We start from the raw sequence: 17944 nt of genomic DNA, 5'->3' as shown, positions 1-17944 counted from the left end.
CACTGAGCAGCTGGTGGGCACATGGCTCATCAGACCTTTTTAAAATGCTGCCACCTAACTCATATTCTGGCAGCAGCAAACACTCATTACCTGTTGGTTCACCAAGTGAAGGGATTAATTTAAAAAAACTGAAAAGGAACACGGATGGATCATATTTACGGATTCGATAAAAAGGAATGCACAAGTTAAGAATCTAGTGAGCTTTAGAATGAAACAGAGGTTTAATCACATCACAATGTAAATGTGATGTAAAAAGAGTATAAATTGATGCCTACTATACATTAATCTCATATTCTTACATTACTCCAGATGTAATAATAGAAAATACCACTAAGGAGCATCTACTATATGCCATATCTAGGATAATAAAAGAGAAACATGGTAATTAGCGTACGACCGCTACTCTTTTCATTGGCTAATCAGTGAGTATATGCAAATTAACTGTCAGCCAAGATGGCGGCCGGCAGCCAGGCAGCTGGAAGGGAACATGAGGCTTGCTTGCTCCAGTGACTGCGGACTCCAACGTTCCCTGCCTCACTTGCCGGCCTCTGAGCTACAACTCTAAGCAACTATGTACTATGTTGCAAATAAGAAGCTAAACAAAACGCCAGAAACTGGCTTTCATTCAGCCGGGCTTTAGCAACATTGTATCGATGTTTCAGCGGCCAGGCCTGGAGCTAAAGCTGGCCCAGAATAAAAAAAAAAAAAAAAAAAGAAAACAAGGAGCGGTTGGAAGCTTCAGTCACTCGCTTCCGGAAAACAGCCCTCAGCCCCTCACCCAGACTGGCCAGGCACCCCAGTGGGGACCCCCACCCTGAGATCCAGGACACCCTTCAGGGCAAACCAGCCAGCCCCTACCCATGCACCAGGCCTCTATTCTATATAGTAAAAGGGTAATATGCCTCCCGGCACCGGGATCAGAGGAGCAGTGAGGCTCCTAGCACCGGGATCAGCGTGACAGGGGGCAGCGCCCAAACCCCCTGATCGCCCTGTGGCTCTGTGTGTTACAGGGGGCGGGGCCACAACCTCCCTATCTGCCCTGCTCTGTGCCTGATAGGGGGGAGCTCCCCAATCCCCTGATTGCCCTGCGGCTCTGTGTTTGACAGGGTGCAGCGCCCCAACCCCCTGATTGGCCCTGCTCTGTGTGTGACAGGGTAGAGCCATAACCTCCCCATTGGCCCTGCCCTGAGTGTGATAGGGTGCAGCGCCCCAACCCCCTTATCCGCCCTGCTCTGTGTGTGACAGGGGGCGGTGCCCCAACTCCCCTATCGGCCCTACTCTGTGAGTGACAGCGGGGAGCTCCTCAACCCCCTGATCGGCCCTGCTCTGTGCGTGACGGGGTGGCGCCGCAACCTCCCCATTGACCCTGCCTTGAGTGTGACAGGGGGCGGTGCCCCAACCCCCCAATCGGCCCTACCCTGAACGTGACTGAGGGTGGCATCGCAACCTCCCGATACGCCCTGCTCTGTGCATGACGGGGTGGCGCCCCAACTCCCCAATCAGCCCTGCTCTGAGCCTGACCAGGGGCTGCACTTAGGGATTGGGCCTGCCCTCTGCCACCCGGAAGCAGGTCTAAGCCAGCATGTCGTTATCTCCCGAGGGGTCCCAGACTGCGAGAGGGCACAGGCTGGGCTGGGGGACCCCCCCTCCCTGAGTGCACAAATTTTTGTGCACCGGGACTCTAGTCTACACTAATAAAAGAGAAACATGGTAATTAGCGTACGACCGCTACCCTTTTCATTGGCTAATCAGTGAGTATATGCAAATTAACTGTCAGCCAAGATGGCGGTTAATTTGCATATATCCACTGGGAGCGTAGCAAGCCAGGCGGCCGAAAACAAGCTGGGCGGCGGAGGTGGAAGCAAAACAAGCCAGCAGGGCGGCTGAGGGAGGCGGGAACGAACAACCTGAGCCCGGGCTGAGGGAGGCGGACCGAAACAAGCCGGACATCCCCTGTGGGGTCCCAGACTGCGAGAGGGCACAGGCCGGCCTGAGGGACCCCCCCCCTCCCCGAGTGCACAAATTGTTGTGCACCGGGCCTCTAGTCTAGGATAATAAAAGCGTAATATGCTAATTAGACCTGACATCCTTCCAGATGTCCTTCTGGACAACCTCCGGATAAAGCAGGGGCTGCCAGGGAAGCCCAGGTCCCGGGTGCCAGAGGAAAGCCGGTGTTGGCAGCCGGGGGAAGTAAGGCCTACTCTTGCAAGAACTTCGTGCATCTATTATAAGAACTCTTTACATATTAAAGTGCTTATCCCGCATAACAACCCTGTGAGTTAGGTATTGTTATCATCCTCCTTTACAACAAGGAAGCTGAGGCTCAGTGATTTTGAGTACCCACTAAAGATCACACTGTTCTCAAACAATAGAGGTGGGACAGACACCCACTCAGTCTGCCTCAAAAGTCCTCATTCTCCTCCAAATTACTAATATACTGCCTAATCTACAAACGGATTCCCTTTCAATGCCAATTGTATGTCCACATCATGCATTTTCAGTGCCCTGAATCTAACCTTTGCATTTTCCTGCTGGGGCCCCTACTATCTTTGTAATTTCAGGTTTATATCATGCATTAAAGTGTTTAAACTGCTTGAGAAGTGGCTGTGCATAGTGACGAATGTGCACTAAAGTCAGGCAAGGATTTGGATTCTGCTTCTGACACAGCAGCTTCCTGACCTTGCTGAGCTCCTCATTTACAAAATGGAAATAACATTTCTTCAGGCTGTTGGGAGGATAAAGTATGAGCATATAGGCTTCATATATAGCACCGCCCAACAAATGTTAAATTTTCCCTTCTTTCCCACTCTCTCTCTGAGCCTCGGCAACTTCATCTCTAAAATGGGAACACTAAATAATATCTGCAAATGACTATTTAGAACCTGTCAAATAAAGATCACTGGCTCCCCTGTTATTTCTAAGCACATTAGGTCCCCAACGTGAGGATAAAAAAAGCTAAGAATCCAATCCAAGGATGCAAGTGTCCCATCTAGTGGTGGTTTAAGAAAAATCAAAGGACACAGGGATTGTACTGCTTAAATGGCTACCTAGAAAGACTTGGGCTATTTTATTTTAGTTATTCATTTCCCCCTTCAGAAATAATTGACTTGCCTCACAAGGAAAGAGAAAGCTTTGAGCCAGATTCCCTGTATTCTTCCATTGTTCCAAGAAAGCCTGACATCTTTTCAGACTGGGCACTTGCATTTCTGGTCTTATTAAACCCATCATTTTCATTTCATTTCGCCCAGTCTGAACTACTCTGCTCCTGGAATTTTAAAAGGATACAATTCAACTCTATAAAGTAGGCATAATTTGAGAGCCTGGTGCTATAAAATGGATTCATCTGTGTCATTATTTCTTAAGACCAATCTGATGTTAAGAAATACCCATGTCATCATTTATTACATCTGAGAAGTGACTTCCAAGAAATCTTGTCTGATTCACATCTAATCCTAAGTGAAATCAGAAATGAGTGGAAGTTCTCCATTAAGGTAAGGTTGGATCTAAACATGGTTAAATACAGTCTGCCAGGGCCATCACTAGGGGACCCCTGCACCAATGCTCCATTACCCAAAAACGTACAACCTGATGTAACTGCTAAATGTTGCAGTAGTTGTTATGGATTGCATATCTGCCTTTCCCAAAAATTCATCTGTTGAAATCTCATTCCTGATGTGATGGTATTTGGGAGTGGGACCTTGGAGGGGCGATTTGGTCATGAGGGTGAAGCCCTCACGGGTGGGATTAGCGCCCTTATAATAAGAAGCCAGAGAGCGAGTTCACTGTTTTTCCTCCGTGTGATGAAATGATGGGAAGTCAGCAGGCTACAATCTGAAAGAGGGCTCTCACTAGAACCCCACTGACCCCAGCAGGCTGGCAGCCTGATCTCGGACTTCCAGAACCGTGAGAAATAAACTCTGTTGTCTGTAACGGACCAGTCTATGGTACTCTGTTGAAACAGTAATATTCTGATTTCATGAGTTTAACGGAAAATAATATATTCAGTCTGTTGACAGTAAGACTATAAATGAACAGGAGACCATAGAAAACATGCGCTGTGTAAACTCCTCATTGTTTCCAAACCCTTTTATATTTCAATCTTATAATTGCATTGCCATAAATTTCAGGGTGACTGTTCAAACGCTAATAGTATTGGTGACTTCTTATAGCTCCCTGCGTTATTTAAGTGGGGAGATATTATGTTATTTATGATGAATAAGGCATTATTAAATATTTTTATTCACAAAAAGTCACCCGAATAGAGAACATTTTCTTGAAAGACTAGTACATATTTGAAAATAAATAATAGCTTTTATTCTTTTTTGAAAGTTAGAAACTAAGAATATGTATGCACTAAAAATTTGGTTATAGTGAAACTAAATATTTAATGGCTCAGACTGGTATAAATAGTAATGTAATTATAGTTGAAGAGTCATTATTTTCACTATATACAAAGGTTAATAAATCAAAAAAATATATTTAAAATAAAAACCCTTCCTGTTAAAACATAAAATCTCCCTCATATATTCTATAAGGTTATCAAGATTTCACAGATGAGTAACAGGACCAAGTATATTATACAGCAATGCTAGTAATCAAGTTCTTCATCTCAGATTAAACTGAAGTTTTTAATGACTAAGGTCATCCTAGTATAAGTAGTTATGCTTTTTTAAAGACCTGGATTAACTAGGTTAATTCCACTTAAAAATGTGACATATGACACCCAGGCAGGACTAAACTTTGAAAAGCCAGTTAATGGATTAGTTGTTCTACCATAATATGATAGTACCAACTTTTGGACAAGGAATTGAGCAAGGAATCTGAAATACTTTAACCAGTACTTGCTGAAATGAATAGTTAACTAGAATTCAAATCTGAACGTTTACCTCAAGTTCTGGTACTGGTCTATGTTTGGTCAGCCTGACTCTCAAACAGAAATTACCCAGAATATTTCTGATTTCAGTCTCGAAAAAAAAAGGAAACAGTCATTTGATGGCATAATGGTGCAGTATAAAAAGTGAAACAATTAGAGTTGGAGAGTTGTAAGGTCAAGTTCTTTCTTTTTACTGACCTGCTCTGTGATAATGGAATAGCCTCTCAACAGTTCTGGGTTTTCATGTTCTTGTCTGAAAAGGGGAGGTACTTACTGTACTAACTGGAGATTTCTTTTCTTGGAATTTAACAATGAGTAAATCTGAGTTGCCTACACAGTATATGATGCATAGAAAGCGCTTAAACAAAGCCTATTTGAATAGGTTTTTCTCATCACTATGACTATGTGGATGTCAGTGTGGGAAATGAGATTGGTTAAACTGTCCCCATGACTTCAGTGGTCATTACTGTATTGAAGTAATATTTGCACGTCCTAGAAAAATCTAAAAACAGAAAACTCAAGGACAGACCCATCGCATATATTTTTAATTCTCTAGCCATACTGTTACTCATAATTCATTCTCATCAATCAAGCTCCACCAGGCTACCTATCTTCCTGAAACAACTTTTAAGCCTGCCTCTAGACTAGAACTCCCAAGCCTTACTAATTTTCCTTGCCATGGCTTATTATACATTTTGCTTCAGTCACTTTCCTAATTGCCAGGGGCTGACTAGGATGAGAGTCTGACAGCAGGAGGGGGGGGAGGGGGGGCAAGCTGGTGGGCTGGCAGCTTGCCAATCAGCATGTGCTGCCGAGTGCCAAAGTCAATTCTGGTATGCCAGGTGTGCTGCCTGTTAGCACTCCACAGCCCAGGTCTCCGGAAAGACAGGCCTTTGGATGAGTTTTGCAGAGGCTGTGTCTGCGCTGCACTGGCTTTCTGTTCATTGGTTTCATATCCTGGTACCACGTAGGCATCCTGCTCCCGCTGCCACCTTCTCTCTACTTTCCAGTTAAAACCATTTGTGTCTCCTTCTAAGGCTGTCCCAACTCTTCAGCCGGGGCAGGCTAAAGCTGCGCCCAGGTTACTTTCTGATTCTCTCTCAATTATTTCAGCTTTGTTGAGGTATAATTGACAAGCTTATAAAAACAGAGAGTACAATGGGGATGGGAGAAACAGGGAGAGGCTGGTAAAAGGGTACAAACTTTCAATTATAAGATGAATAATGTCTGAGGATCTATATATAACATGGTGTCTATAGTTGATAATACTGTGTAATTGACATTTTCTAAGAGAATAGAACTTAAGTGTTTTCATGTAAAAAAAGAAAACAAGGTAAATATGTGAGGTGATGGGTGTGCTAATCAACTCTATGGTGGGAATCCTTTCCCAATGTATATGAATTCACCACTTTATACACATTAATTATATTACAATTGTGTTGGCCTGGGGGTTTGGGGCCAGCTAGGTAGCAGCAACTGGATTTAGTGTGGAGTTTTTAGATCATGACATATCAGCTTGACCCCCTGAGGGGCTGAGGTCATCTATAAGACCAGTCAACAGTGCCAAAACGACTGAGCCCAAGACAAACTCTGGACAGCACGGTGTAGATGAGCTTTCCTGGTGGGCATATTCTGTATGTGTTGTCATGCAGCAATGCCAGGAAAGTAATGCTGACCCTGCCTCCATGGGGAGAAGACAATGGAAGCTCTGCATTTGGATCTTTGCCTGGAGTGCACTCTATGTGCTGCTTCCCTTGGCTGATTTTAATCTCTTTCTTTTCTTTGAAATAAACTATAACTGTGCCTGTAACAGATTTCCGTGTGTTCTGTGAGTCCTTATAGTATGTTATCAACCTTGAGGATAGTTCTGGGAACCCCCTGAATTTATAGCTGGTGTCAATACCACTTCAGCCCTCTGCATTATGTTCCCTCTAAACTTCAAAGTTGGCTAACCTATTGCAATGGATAATTTTTGTTTATTTTTTGTCTAATATCTATTAAACTTTCTTTTGAAAATAGCACTCTGATATCGCAATTAAGAGAGGAAATTAACTTATCTACATGTTTAGTCTGTATAGTTTTAGATTTGCTAACCTAAATCTAGTTGAACTCACAAATGTATGTGTTTATCATTTCTTTCTATTATCTATCTAATCTATCTATCTATCTATCTATCTATCTATCTATCAATCTGTCTATATAAAATCATTTTCTTTTTACTTATTGTCTCAGTATTAGGTCAAGTAAATTGATCTATTACTTATTGTCTCAGTATTAGGTCAAGTAAATTGATCTAATAATTGGTCTTTAGATTCATTGTCCCTCATTTTAAAAGAAAGGTAAATATAATTGCCTTTTTGAAATTTAAATTCTAATGAGGAAGACAAATTAAACAAAAGTATATTTTCCTATAAAATATTAGAAGATCATATAGACAATGAAGAAAAAAACAGAGTAGGACCAGGGGGAGCAGAAGAGGTGGGACTGGGTAGCAGTTTGCATTTTAAGTTAGATAGTCAGGTAGGCCCCTTTGAAAGGATGACAATTGAGAGCCCTAAGGGAGTAACGGAATGATCCACACAGATTTCTGGGGAAAGAGAAGTCCAACCAGAGGAAACAGATAAAGCTGGTAGGTGAATGCCTAGCATATTCATGAAATAAGGAGGAGGTCAGAGTGTATGTCAGGGGAAGGGTGAGGGATAGGAAAGGTGGCAGAAGTTGAGCTTGGAGAGGAAGGGAGTTCATATGGCATAGAACATACTGACTTCTGAAGAAACTTTGCTTTGACTCTGGGTATATTGGTGAGCCAATGGGTTTGGCGTATGCTGTATGCCTGTGATATTAGCTGACTTACATTTTGAAAGGATCACTATGGCTACCATGTTGAAAACAAACTAGCACAAGGATGGAAGCAAGACACCGTTTAGAGTCTAGTGCAGTGCTATGCACTGAATGTTTGTGTCCCTCCAAAATTCACACGTTGAGGCCCTAACACCCAGTGTGGTTGTATTTGGAGATGGGGGCCCTAAGGAAATAATTAAAGTTAATCCAGTTCCTAACATTGGGGCCCTGATTCAATAGGATTAAATAGGATTAGTGTCCTTGTAATAATACACACCACTGAGGGTGCACACACACCCAGGAAAGGCCGTGTGAGGACATGATGAGAAGGTAAGCATCTGCAAACCAGGAAGAGAGCTCTCATCGGAAATGGACCCTGATGGATTGGTTAATTTGACTATGGATTATTTGCCTCCAGAACTGTGAGGGGAGGGGGGAAAAGTATGTTATTTAAGCCATGGAGTTTGTGGTGTTTTGTTATGGCAGCCCATGCAGACTAAGACATGCAGTAATCATGAAGAGATGATAGGGCTCAGTCTAGGGTACAAGCAAGGTTATAAGTGGACTAGATTTTGAGAAGAATATTTAAAGTTCGGTTTGTGCATATTGAATTTGAATGCCTATTGGATTCCAAGTGGAGATGTAAGGAAGGACAGTTAGATGTATGTGTAGGTAGTTGAAGGAAGAGGTCTGGACAGAAACTATAAATTTGGTAATTAGCACATGAAAATTGTAGTAAGCTATGATAAATGATGAAATCAATAAAGTAGAGAGTATAGAGAAGAGAATGGCCACATATTGAGCCTTGGCGCCCTCTGACATTTAAGTAGTCTGGGAAAGAGTAGGAACCTACAAAGGAGACTGAGTAAGCATGAGAAGGGAGAGAAAAATCAAAAGTGTGTGGCTTTCATGAGAACCAAATAATATACTTTCCAAGAAATTTTCAGTTAGTGGAAGGGGAGTGCTTTATCAAAGGCTGCTGATAGGCCAAGTAAATTGATCTGAGAATTGGCAATTAGACTTAGCAATGCAGAGGATCTCAACAGAAACAGTTTTGGTGGAGTCAGGGAGATAGAAGCCTGATTAGAATGGTTTTAAAAGATCATAGGAGGGGGAAATTTTGATACAGTAAACTCTTTCAAGTAAACCTGCTTAAAAAGAGAATGAAGAAACGAAGTGGAAGCCAAGGAATTAGTAGAGTCAGGGAATTTGACTTGAGAATTTGGTGAATAATGCCATATTTGTATTTCTGTTAGGGATGATTAAGTAAGGATCACAGACACTGATGACATTAGAGGGGGAGGATTGCTGGAATAATGTCTTTCAGCAGGAGAGAAGATATATGTTCTAATGCACTAGCGAATGTGTCAGCATTACATAGAAACACAGTCAAGCAGAATTTGTGGGTATAGAAGCTTGGGAAGATGAGGTTGTGGGATTCTAGAGAAGTTCTTTCTAGTTGCTTCAATTTTCACAATGCAGTAGAAGTCAAAGTTATCACAGAGCTAAGTGAAATATAAATGATATACAAGATCAGACGGTGAGGATGTCTGAGAAGTTACTCCCATTTAATAAGTCTTCAATTCTCCTTTCCTTCAGGAACTACTCATCCTCCACTTTCAGAATGCGTGTGACAATACCTACTGACTCAGAGTGGGCCTGTAACCCAAGACTTGCTAAAAAGTGTCTACCTGGCCATGAGGATTGTATCAGGGGTGAGAAATGACTCTTGACCAACCAATAAGCCTCAATTATGAAACTTTGATATGGGATGCACATCTAAGACAGTGTTTCTTGTGACTATCTATATAATTAATTAAGAATGAAGTTCACAAAGAGGCAGAAGCCAGTTTGACTTGGGTTTCATTTCACGATAATTAAAGGAGTCTTGACTAAAACTGAACACACAATGATATAATTTACTTTTAAAGAAATGTCAAGGATTCTAAAATTCCCTCAAACAAACCAAACACAGATGATACGATGTCAAAGAAGCTAGATTTCTGCCCAGTGATGTTTTCCCTATAGTTTATAGCCTTCATTGCTTCTGAAAAGTGATTACTGCTATTCAAACTAAAAGAGATCTAACCATCCTTTACATATTACTTGATATGAAAGAGAGAATTAAGTATTAGGTAATAAACACTAATAATAATAGCCAATAAATACACAGCATTAACTATGTGCCAGAATATTTTTAGTTTTCCATTTGCATATGAATGCGTGTATGTGTTTATTTCTTAAACCACCTCACAAAGTAGATATTATAGTCATAGTTCTAGTGAAGGGTGAAACTATGGTGCAGAGAGGTTAAGAAACTTGTCAGAAATCACATAATTTGATAGTAGTAAAGCCAAATACTCTGGTTCTGATATATGTGCTTTTAATCATTTAAGGCCTTGTAAGGAACAAGTCATTTTCTTATCATAATAGAAACCACTAGCTTGCAATCCATTATTTAGTCAATCCATAATATTAGAACACTGAATTTATACAGGATGGCAATTTCTCAGAATTTCTGGTTATGAAATCAAGTTCAGCTGATGTATATAAATAGAAATTATCGGGGGGAGGGGCTTCTGGGAAAGCTCTTTTGCATTGAACAGAGAGCCGGAAGAGGTCTTTTGCCCTTTTGCTTATCCCTTCCTGTTTTGCGGGTATGAAAGTGACCGTTGGAAACCAGCAGTCTTTTTGGCCCATGAAACAAAACTCCATGCTAAGGCTATCAAAGAAGAAAGAAAGAGACTGAGTGTCCTACGCCCAGGGTGTTGCCATACCTGCCTTGGACTATCTACTTGTGGACCTCTTTTACATGAAAAAAAAACAAAAAACACCCTTATATATTCAAGCCACTATATTTTGGAATCCATGGCATAAACAGTCATATTTAACCATGGAACTAACAAGAAAAATAAATAATCCAAAAATATTCCTTTTGGAGTTTTGATTATTTCAAAATTTATATAAGACAAGTGTCTAGGCCCTTTCACAGCCAGGAACTTAGTAGGCAATATAAAGCATTTGACCTCCCTGTACTCGCCTACCAAAGCTACACCCTAAGAGATGTTGGTTATTTTATTTTAGTTTTTAATAGAAAAACATCTCTGTTCCATCTCTGTCCCATAATAGTAATACAAAAATAACACGAAATATTTATCATATATAAATTTATTCACATACTATATTCATATGTTCAAATGTAAGCTGACAGTCTCTTATTCACGTGTTAACTTTTCTGTAAATTTGAAAAGTGTTTGGCTTAACATATCATTGGTAAGTTCTTTATGATTATTACTTATTTATATAAAGTTCTGAAGGATGTTACACAACTGAAAGACACAGCAGCCGCAATTTCACAAAAGAATCGATATGTTTATGCAAATATGAAGGGAGGTTTGTTCATTGTCAACATTCTGCTCATTGACAGGAGCCTTGAAAGCACAAAACCTGAAATATTAAGTTAAAAGTTTCCCAAGTGCTTTCTTATGTGACTGGCAACAGAGAGCAGCTACGATCAGCGGTTCTCAACCTGTGGGGCGTGACCCCTTTGGGGGTCGAACCACCCTTTCACAGGGGTCGCCTAAGACCATCCTGCATATCAGATATTTACATTACGATTCATAACAGTAGCAAAATTACAGGTATGAAGTAGCAACGGAAATAATTTTATGGTTGGGTCACAACATGAGGAACTGTATTTAAAGGGCCAGAAGGTTGAGAACCACTGAGCTACGTTATAATGAAGGAAGTGGCTTTTGGTTTTTGCTTGAGGATGTATCCCAAGCAGCTAGAACAGTGCTGATAAAAATAGCCATTCAATAAGTATTCGTTAATGCTGAACGAATTGAGCATGAACACTCAAAAGTCAAAGTAGGCTTTCATCATCGCAAGATACATGGACAGCCCTTTTGAAGAAATACTTTTGAAATATATCAAGCTGGATCTACAACCATAAAATGAATGCAATATACAAAAAAGGAAAAGATAAAACCCAACACAATGGAGGAAAATCTCTAATATCAAGGGGCACACATTCTAATTTCAGCTCCTCGGCTTACTGTCTTGTTTGCTCTGTTTTCTTATTCTATTCACAGCATGAAGCCAGACCTCAAAGGTTGAGAAATTTGACATCTGTCTCCCAGAGCATATTAATTTCTTAACGGTAATAGTTTTTTTCCTGGGGTGGGTTACTCATCACAGAAAGCCTTGGAGGCAGGAGGAGGGCAGGTGATTCAGTGATCTCTCATGAGCTTGTAAACATGACTGGGAAATTAGAGAGAGAATCTTGGAGAAAATAGAAATGTTGCTTAGGTAACAGCTATCTATCAGTCAGATGATGATGTTCAAACTCAAAAGGAGAAAGAAAACAATAAAGAATGGAATATGGTTGTAGAAAAAGGGAGCTCAGGCAAGCATCTTTCTTTCAAGACCCATTCTAAACAGAAAATAAAATTTGTGTTTATCTTTTATTTGAACACACACACATACACACACACACACACACACACACACGTCACATGGAATTATGTTTATTACAAGCTTACACAGAATAACTTGCAGAGAAAATACTAAGGATAATTTTACCATCTAACAGCCTAAATTTGCATGAAAATGTGACTTTTTGACCCTTAAACCTATATTATAAATAATTTATATAAAAATTTGCACATTTGTCATAGATAAACCTAGCAGCCTTGATGCTAACACATTCTGCTGATTCAAAGTTAAATACTTATTCTTCTATTTACCTCTCCTCTACAGACAGATAGAGTCCTCTACTTTCTCCTTTTAGCATATTCATCTATGTGCTTCATGCTACAAAATCTCTATTTACCTCAATGGAATTTTATTTTATTTTCCTCACATTGACCAAACAAGTACCTTATTATTTCATTTTGTCTGACTTGTCATGCATTTACATATAAATTTGGGTCTTTCTGGAATATCAAGTCTGTCCTATTCTTTTCTTCTCTGTTTTTAATTATTGTGCTGGTTTGCCATTCATATACTTTCTTTTGTAAAAAGTCCATTCAAATTCTTTGTCTATTTTTGAAATCTAGTTTTTGGTCTTTTTGTTGTTGTTGTTGTAAGAGTTCTTTATTTATTCAGGATATAAAATCCTTGTCAGGTACATGATTTGAAAAACATTTTCAACCATATGTAAGTTCTCTCTTCACATTGTTGATAATGTTCTTTGAGGTACAAAATTTTTAATTTAAGTAAATGTTTCTATTGTTTCTTTGTTACTCGTGCTTCTTGTGTCAAATCTAAGAAACCATCGTTGGATTCAAGGTCATAAAGATTTATCCTATGTTTTCTTCTAATAGTTTTATAGTTTTAGATGTCACATGAAGGTTTTGTATCCATTGGAGTGTATTGTTGAATCTGGAGTGGGGTAGGGTTCCAACTTCATTCTTTTGCATATGATGGTCTTCCAACTGTCCCAGCAATATTTGATTAAGAGACCTCTACATCTCCATAGAATGTTCATAGCACCCTTGTTGAAAATCAATTTGCCATATATATTTGAGTTTGTTACTGGACTCTTGGTTTTATCCCATTGATCTATATGCCCATGACTTTGCCACTATGACACTGTTGATTAAGGTAGATTCATACTAAGTTTTGAAACTGGAAAGTCCACCAACTTTGTTTTAATTTATTAATATTGTCAGGGGAGGAGGAGGAATAGAGGCATCTGAAATAGTGTCAACAATAAAAAATTAAAATTTAAAAAATTAAAAAACATATTATTTTGGTTATTTAGAGCCCCCTTGCAGTTGGATATAAATTTGAGGATCAGCTTTTGCCCTTTATGTAAAAAAGGTCATTTTTGACTTTTGATAGTTATTGAATTGAATTTATATATCTCTTTGAGGACTATTCTCATCTTAACAGTATTGTCTACAAATCCATGACCATGGGATATCTTACCTTTAACTAGGTCTTCTTTAATATATTTGAGCAAAGTTTTATAGTTTTAAGCGAACAGGTCTTTCAGCTACTTGGTTAAATTTATTCCTAGGTATTTTATTATTTTGGATGCTATTGTAAATGGGGTTATTTTCTTAATTTCCTTTTGAATTATTCATTATTGAGAATCAAACTGATTTTTTGCATTTATAATAAGAATAGCTAACAGGTTTATAGAATATATTAAATACCAAGATTGTTCTAAGAGTTTTACACATGTCTATCTTCCCAAAACACTATCTATGGTGGTTTCCTATAGCTTACAAGATAAAGATAACTTGTATTGACATGACTTACACACTTTCTTATACACTTCTATCTGTATGTATCTCCATGGACACTGAAACAACTCACGGTCACCAAACACACTATGTTCTTTCACTCCTTGATGTCATGTCATTACACAATCTATCATTTCTGGCTTAGGATTCTTGCCCCAGCTCATCTGTCTGGGGATCTTCTACTCTTCCTTCAAGATTTAGCTCAAATGTTATCTCAGCTACTGAATCAATTCTCCTAGATCTAAGCTGCTGTTTTCTGTAACAATTTGCACATGCCTCTTTTATAGTGCCTTCACCTTGCCATGCCATCATCTTTTCAGCTTATTTAGTTGCCCTCCACTCTAGGGCCTGGTGCAGTATCTGGCACAGCAGATCCTCAGTGAAACTTTTGTAAATGACTGAGTGATCCAAATACAGAAAAGTAATTTATCCTATCACAAAATGTGCTCAGCCTAGCTCATATATCCGAAGAGCAGTCACCAAATTTTCCTGCTTGGTTTAAATGAAGAAAATGACATTTGAACCGGAGCTCTCTTGATCTGCAGCCAAAGGCTCTACCAATGAGCTATCATCAGAGGCACCAAGGAGAGAGGCAGCCACTATCATACCAGGCAGCCAGCACCACAAGAGGAAGACACTATTTGACAGGCAGCTTCTGTGGGGAGAGGTAGCCTCTATCATGACTAGCAGCAACCCTGCCCAGCACTGTCTCTAGGGGAGCTACTATCGCCAGAAGCAATGACTCAGCTGGGAATTATTGGAGAGGCAGCCACAGGGGCCTGACTGCCACAGGCATCTACTAGTGCATGGCCATTTCCACAATAAGTCTAATAATAAGGGCGGAAATACTTTATGGTCTGGAATGGAAAGAGCCTTAATGAGTTTATTGTTTGTTTTGTTCATTAGCTCTCATGCATGAGTGAGGTCCTGGGGGTCTTGTCTCTCTCTTGCTGGCTTATTGCTCTTGGCGTGGTGCTCTCCAGACCCATCCATGCTGTTGTAGGTGGTGGGATTTCTTTCTTTTGTACCTCCGAGTTGTGGTCCATTGTGTAAATGTACCTAATTGGTTTTTAAGCTAATTTGCATTTACTTATGTTATATTTATGCATAGTAAAGTCTGTGAGAAAACACCAATACAAAAGTCTCCCTAAAATCTGGAGGTGTTGGAAGCAGATCATAGACATCTGATCCAACCAGTAGAGGCCAAGGAGACCCCTGGCCAGCCTGTCCCTGACAAGTGGGCACCAAACCTGTATGGGACCCAGGACGGGAGGGGGAGAAGGGGGTGTTGGCACAGTGGTTGAACGTCTACCTATGAACCAGGAGATTATAGTTCTATTCCTGGTCAGGTAGCGGCTTGATGCCCAGTGTGGGGTTTGCAGGAGGCAGCCAATCAATGATTTTCTCTCATCATTGATGTTTCTATCTCCCTCTCCCTTCCTCTCTGAAATCAATAAAAATGTATTTAAAAAAAACAAAAACCCGTATGGGAATTGCTGCAGAGATGGCAGCCTGCTACCCACCCATGCCTCCCCTCACACACCCAGCCCACTCTGGGTAGAGAAAGGCCTGTTATTAGAAGGATCTTTATTTTATTGAGGCCAGAACATCATTCCCTAAAATTATGTTCTTCGGTCCATGATTTGCCTCAGCTGGTCCTTAGTTGGCCGAGAATTAGTCCCTGAGGGACCTAAAAACCCAATTGGGTGATTTTCGTGATGAAAGCATAGAATGACTATGCTATTTAAGAAGCGAGTCTTAATGAGACTCAGTGGGGATGAGGTGGGGCAGTGGATGACGGCATCAGCTCTGGCAGGGGCGCTGGGGAGCCAGCAAGCAGCAGAAGAAATTGAACCTCAAGACAAAAAAGCTTACAATGAACCATCCTTCTTTCTCTGCATCTCTCCTGCCCTGGCATCTAGTGCATCAGAAGGGAGTGCTAGGCTAAAAGTTAGGAAATTTAGATCTGGGTCCCAGCCTAACCTTACTTGGGAAGGTCATTTAAGCTCTCCTCAACACAGTTTGCTCATCTGTAATATTGGTTAATTATGCCTAGTCTTTCAGGCAACATAACCTATCTCTGCTTTTATTTTACTTTTTGGCCTTTAGTTTTCTTTGCATCATGTAAAACTGTATTTACAATCTCTTGTTTATACATTTTAAGGTATCTCACATCTTTTTGGAAATATGGTGTGGACTAAATATAAACATACATAAAAAATGTTTAAAGAATATTAAATACGCAAGTAAACACACTAATGTAGTATATGAGATGAGTCTCTTTCTCTCTTTCACTCTCTAACTTAAAGTCCTAAGATCATCAAACAAAAAAATAAACATAGAAAGTCTATAAATGTGGTACTGTTCTTCTCTAAGTTAAAACTTCTAACAATATTCTCTTTATACTAACATAGAGACAAATGTTGAGAAGCAAAATGATTCAACAGAAAGTAGACTGAATGTACTTCCCGAAGATTTGAGTACTGTTCATATTCCTTACTAGAGGCCCAATGCACAAAATTCGTGCAAGAGTAGGCCTTCCTTCCTCCGGTTGCCAGCACCAGCGTCCCCCTGGCACCCAGGACCCGGGCTTCCCTCCCAGCCCTGGCTTTGTCCAGTAGGTCGTCTGGAAGGACATACGGAAAGATGTTTGGTCTAATTAGCATATTATGGTTTTATTATTATAGATGAGTACCAAGGACTCTGTAATTTACCTTCTGAGCCTCAGTTTCCTCATCTGTAACATGAAGCAAATACCCGCTTCCCCACACACTACAAACTATTGGTGTGAGTACCAAGAGAGAGAATGCTTTTGAAAGTACGCAATGAAACATAATGTGCTGTACAGTGAAGCGTGTAGTTATTCACTCACCAAATACTGTCCTTGCAGGCACAGATTCTCTGTTAAGCCAGAATGACACTTGGGAGAGAATGACAGTCATGATGCAAGGCAGATATGTCTGAATCACAAAATACCCAATTTTTCTTTTCAAGTGGAAATGAGCTGTCATTACGGTATATTCACCTAGAAAAATAAGGTAAGAAGTTTAAGGAACTGGAATAGGCAATAGTTCGCACATTTTGGAAATGGAAATGGAACAGATTAGAGAAAGAACAGTCTCTGATTTGAAAAAAAAGCCTTTATCACATATATGACATGAGAAGTTTATAATTTTTAAATGCCTCCTTAGCTCAGCAAGAGTATTTAAAAGAAGATTTTAATAGTACCAAGAAACTTGCTCGGCATGTCTATGGTATAGCATTTGATTTTCTCTCTAGGTCATACTTATTGACCAAAGGAGTACAGGATTAACAAATGCTCTCAGGCCCCTCATCCCCACTGGTACCAACCTCAAGTTCAGGTCTCTCTGTTTTTTTAAAAGATTGATCGCTAGCCACATCTCCAAGGCTGATCTTCTGGCCCAGATTTCCCACTGCTGACCCTGTCACCAATTCTGATTTTCTCAATGTTGTATCTCTGCTCTCATTCTCTACAGTCAGTTCTATCCCATCCTCACTGCCTTCCTTCCTGCTCCCTGTCTTGACATCTGCTGGATGTAAGCTCATTAATCCACACAGCTGCCTTTCCCTAGAGGAGAGTGGCCTTTAGAAAGCACATCAGCTTTCTCACATAGGCCAACAGTTGTGATCTGTCATCAAGAGTTGAAATATCTAAAATAAAGGGAAAGGAATTGGAACACTAAGGGAGTGGTAATGCTATTTGAAGGTAAAATTGACTTGACTGAGAAGATACACACTTCTTTAATATGAAGTATATTTTATACTAGTGTTTCTCAAACTTCAATGCACACCTAAGGAATCTCCTTGGAATCTTGTTAAAATACAGATCCTAAATTTATAAGGGGTCAAGCCTGAGATTCTGAATTTCTAAAAAAAAAAACAACAACAAAAAAACAACCTCATGCACAATCTATAATGCTAGCTCTTGGACCTCAAGAACAAAAGGTTTTAAACA

General features: G+C 40.1%; 1 protein-coding gene across 2 annotated transcripts in view; it reads right to left on the bottom strand.

The window, feature by feature from the left end:
- The window catches only part of GABRA2 (gamma-aminobutyric acid type A receptor alpha2 subunit), a 103711-nt gene that overhangs the window by 15829 nt on the left and 69938 nt on the right, over window positions 1–17944 (bottom strand). For both annotated transcript variants that reach the window (XM_014455569.2, XM_023753608.1), the window contains one exon: window positions 16841–16993. In XM_014455569.2, the coding sequence (XP_014311055.1) occupies window positions 16841–16993 (153 nt within the window). The remainder of the gene's footprint in view (window positions 1–16840; window positions 16994–17944) is intronic.

Source organism: Myotis lucifugus, unplaced genomic scaffold, assembly GCF_000147115.1.
Source record: "Myotis lucifugus unplaced genomic scaffold, Myoluc2.0 scaffold_48, whole genome shotgun sequence".
NCBI classification, from domain to species: Eukaryota; Metazoa; Chordata; class Mammalia; order Chiroptera; family Vespertilionidae; genus Myotis; species Myotis lucifugus.
Note: the sequence above shows the minus strand (reverse complement) of the source record. Positions and strands in the feature narration are given on the sequence as shown.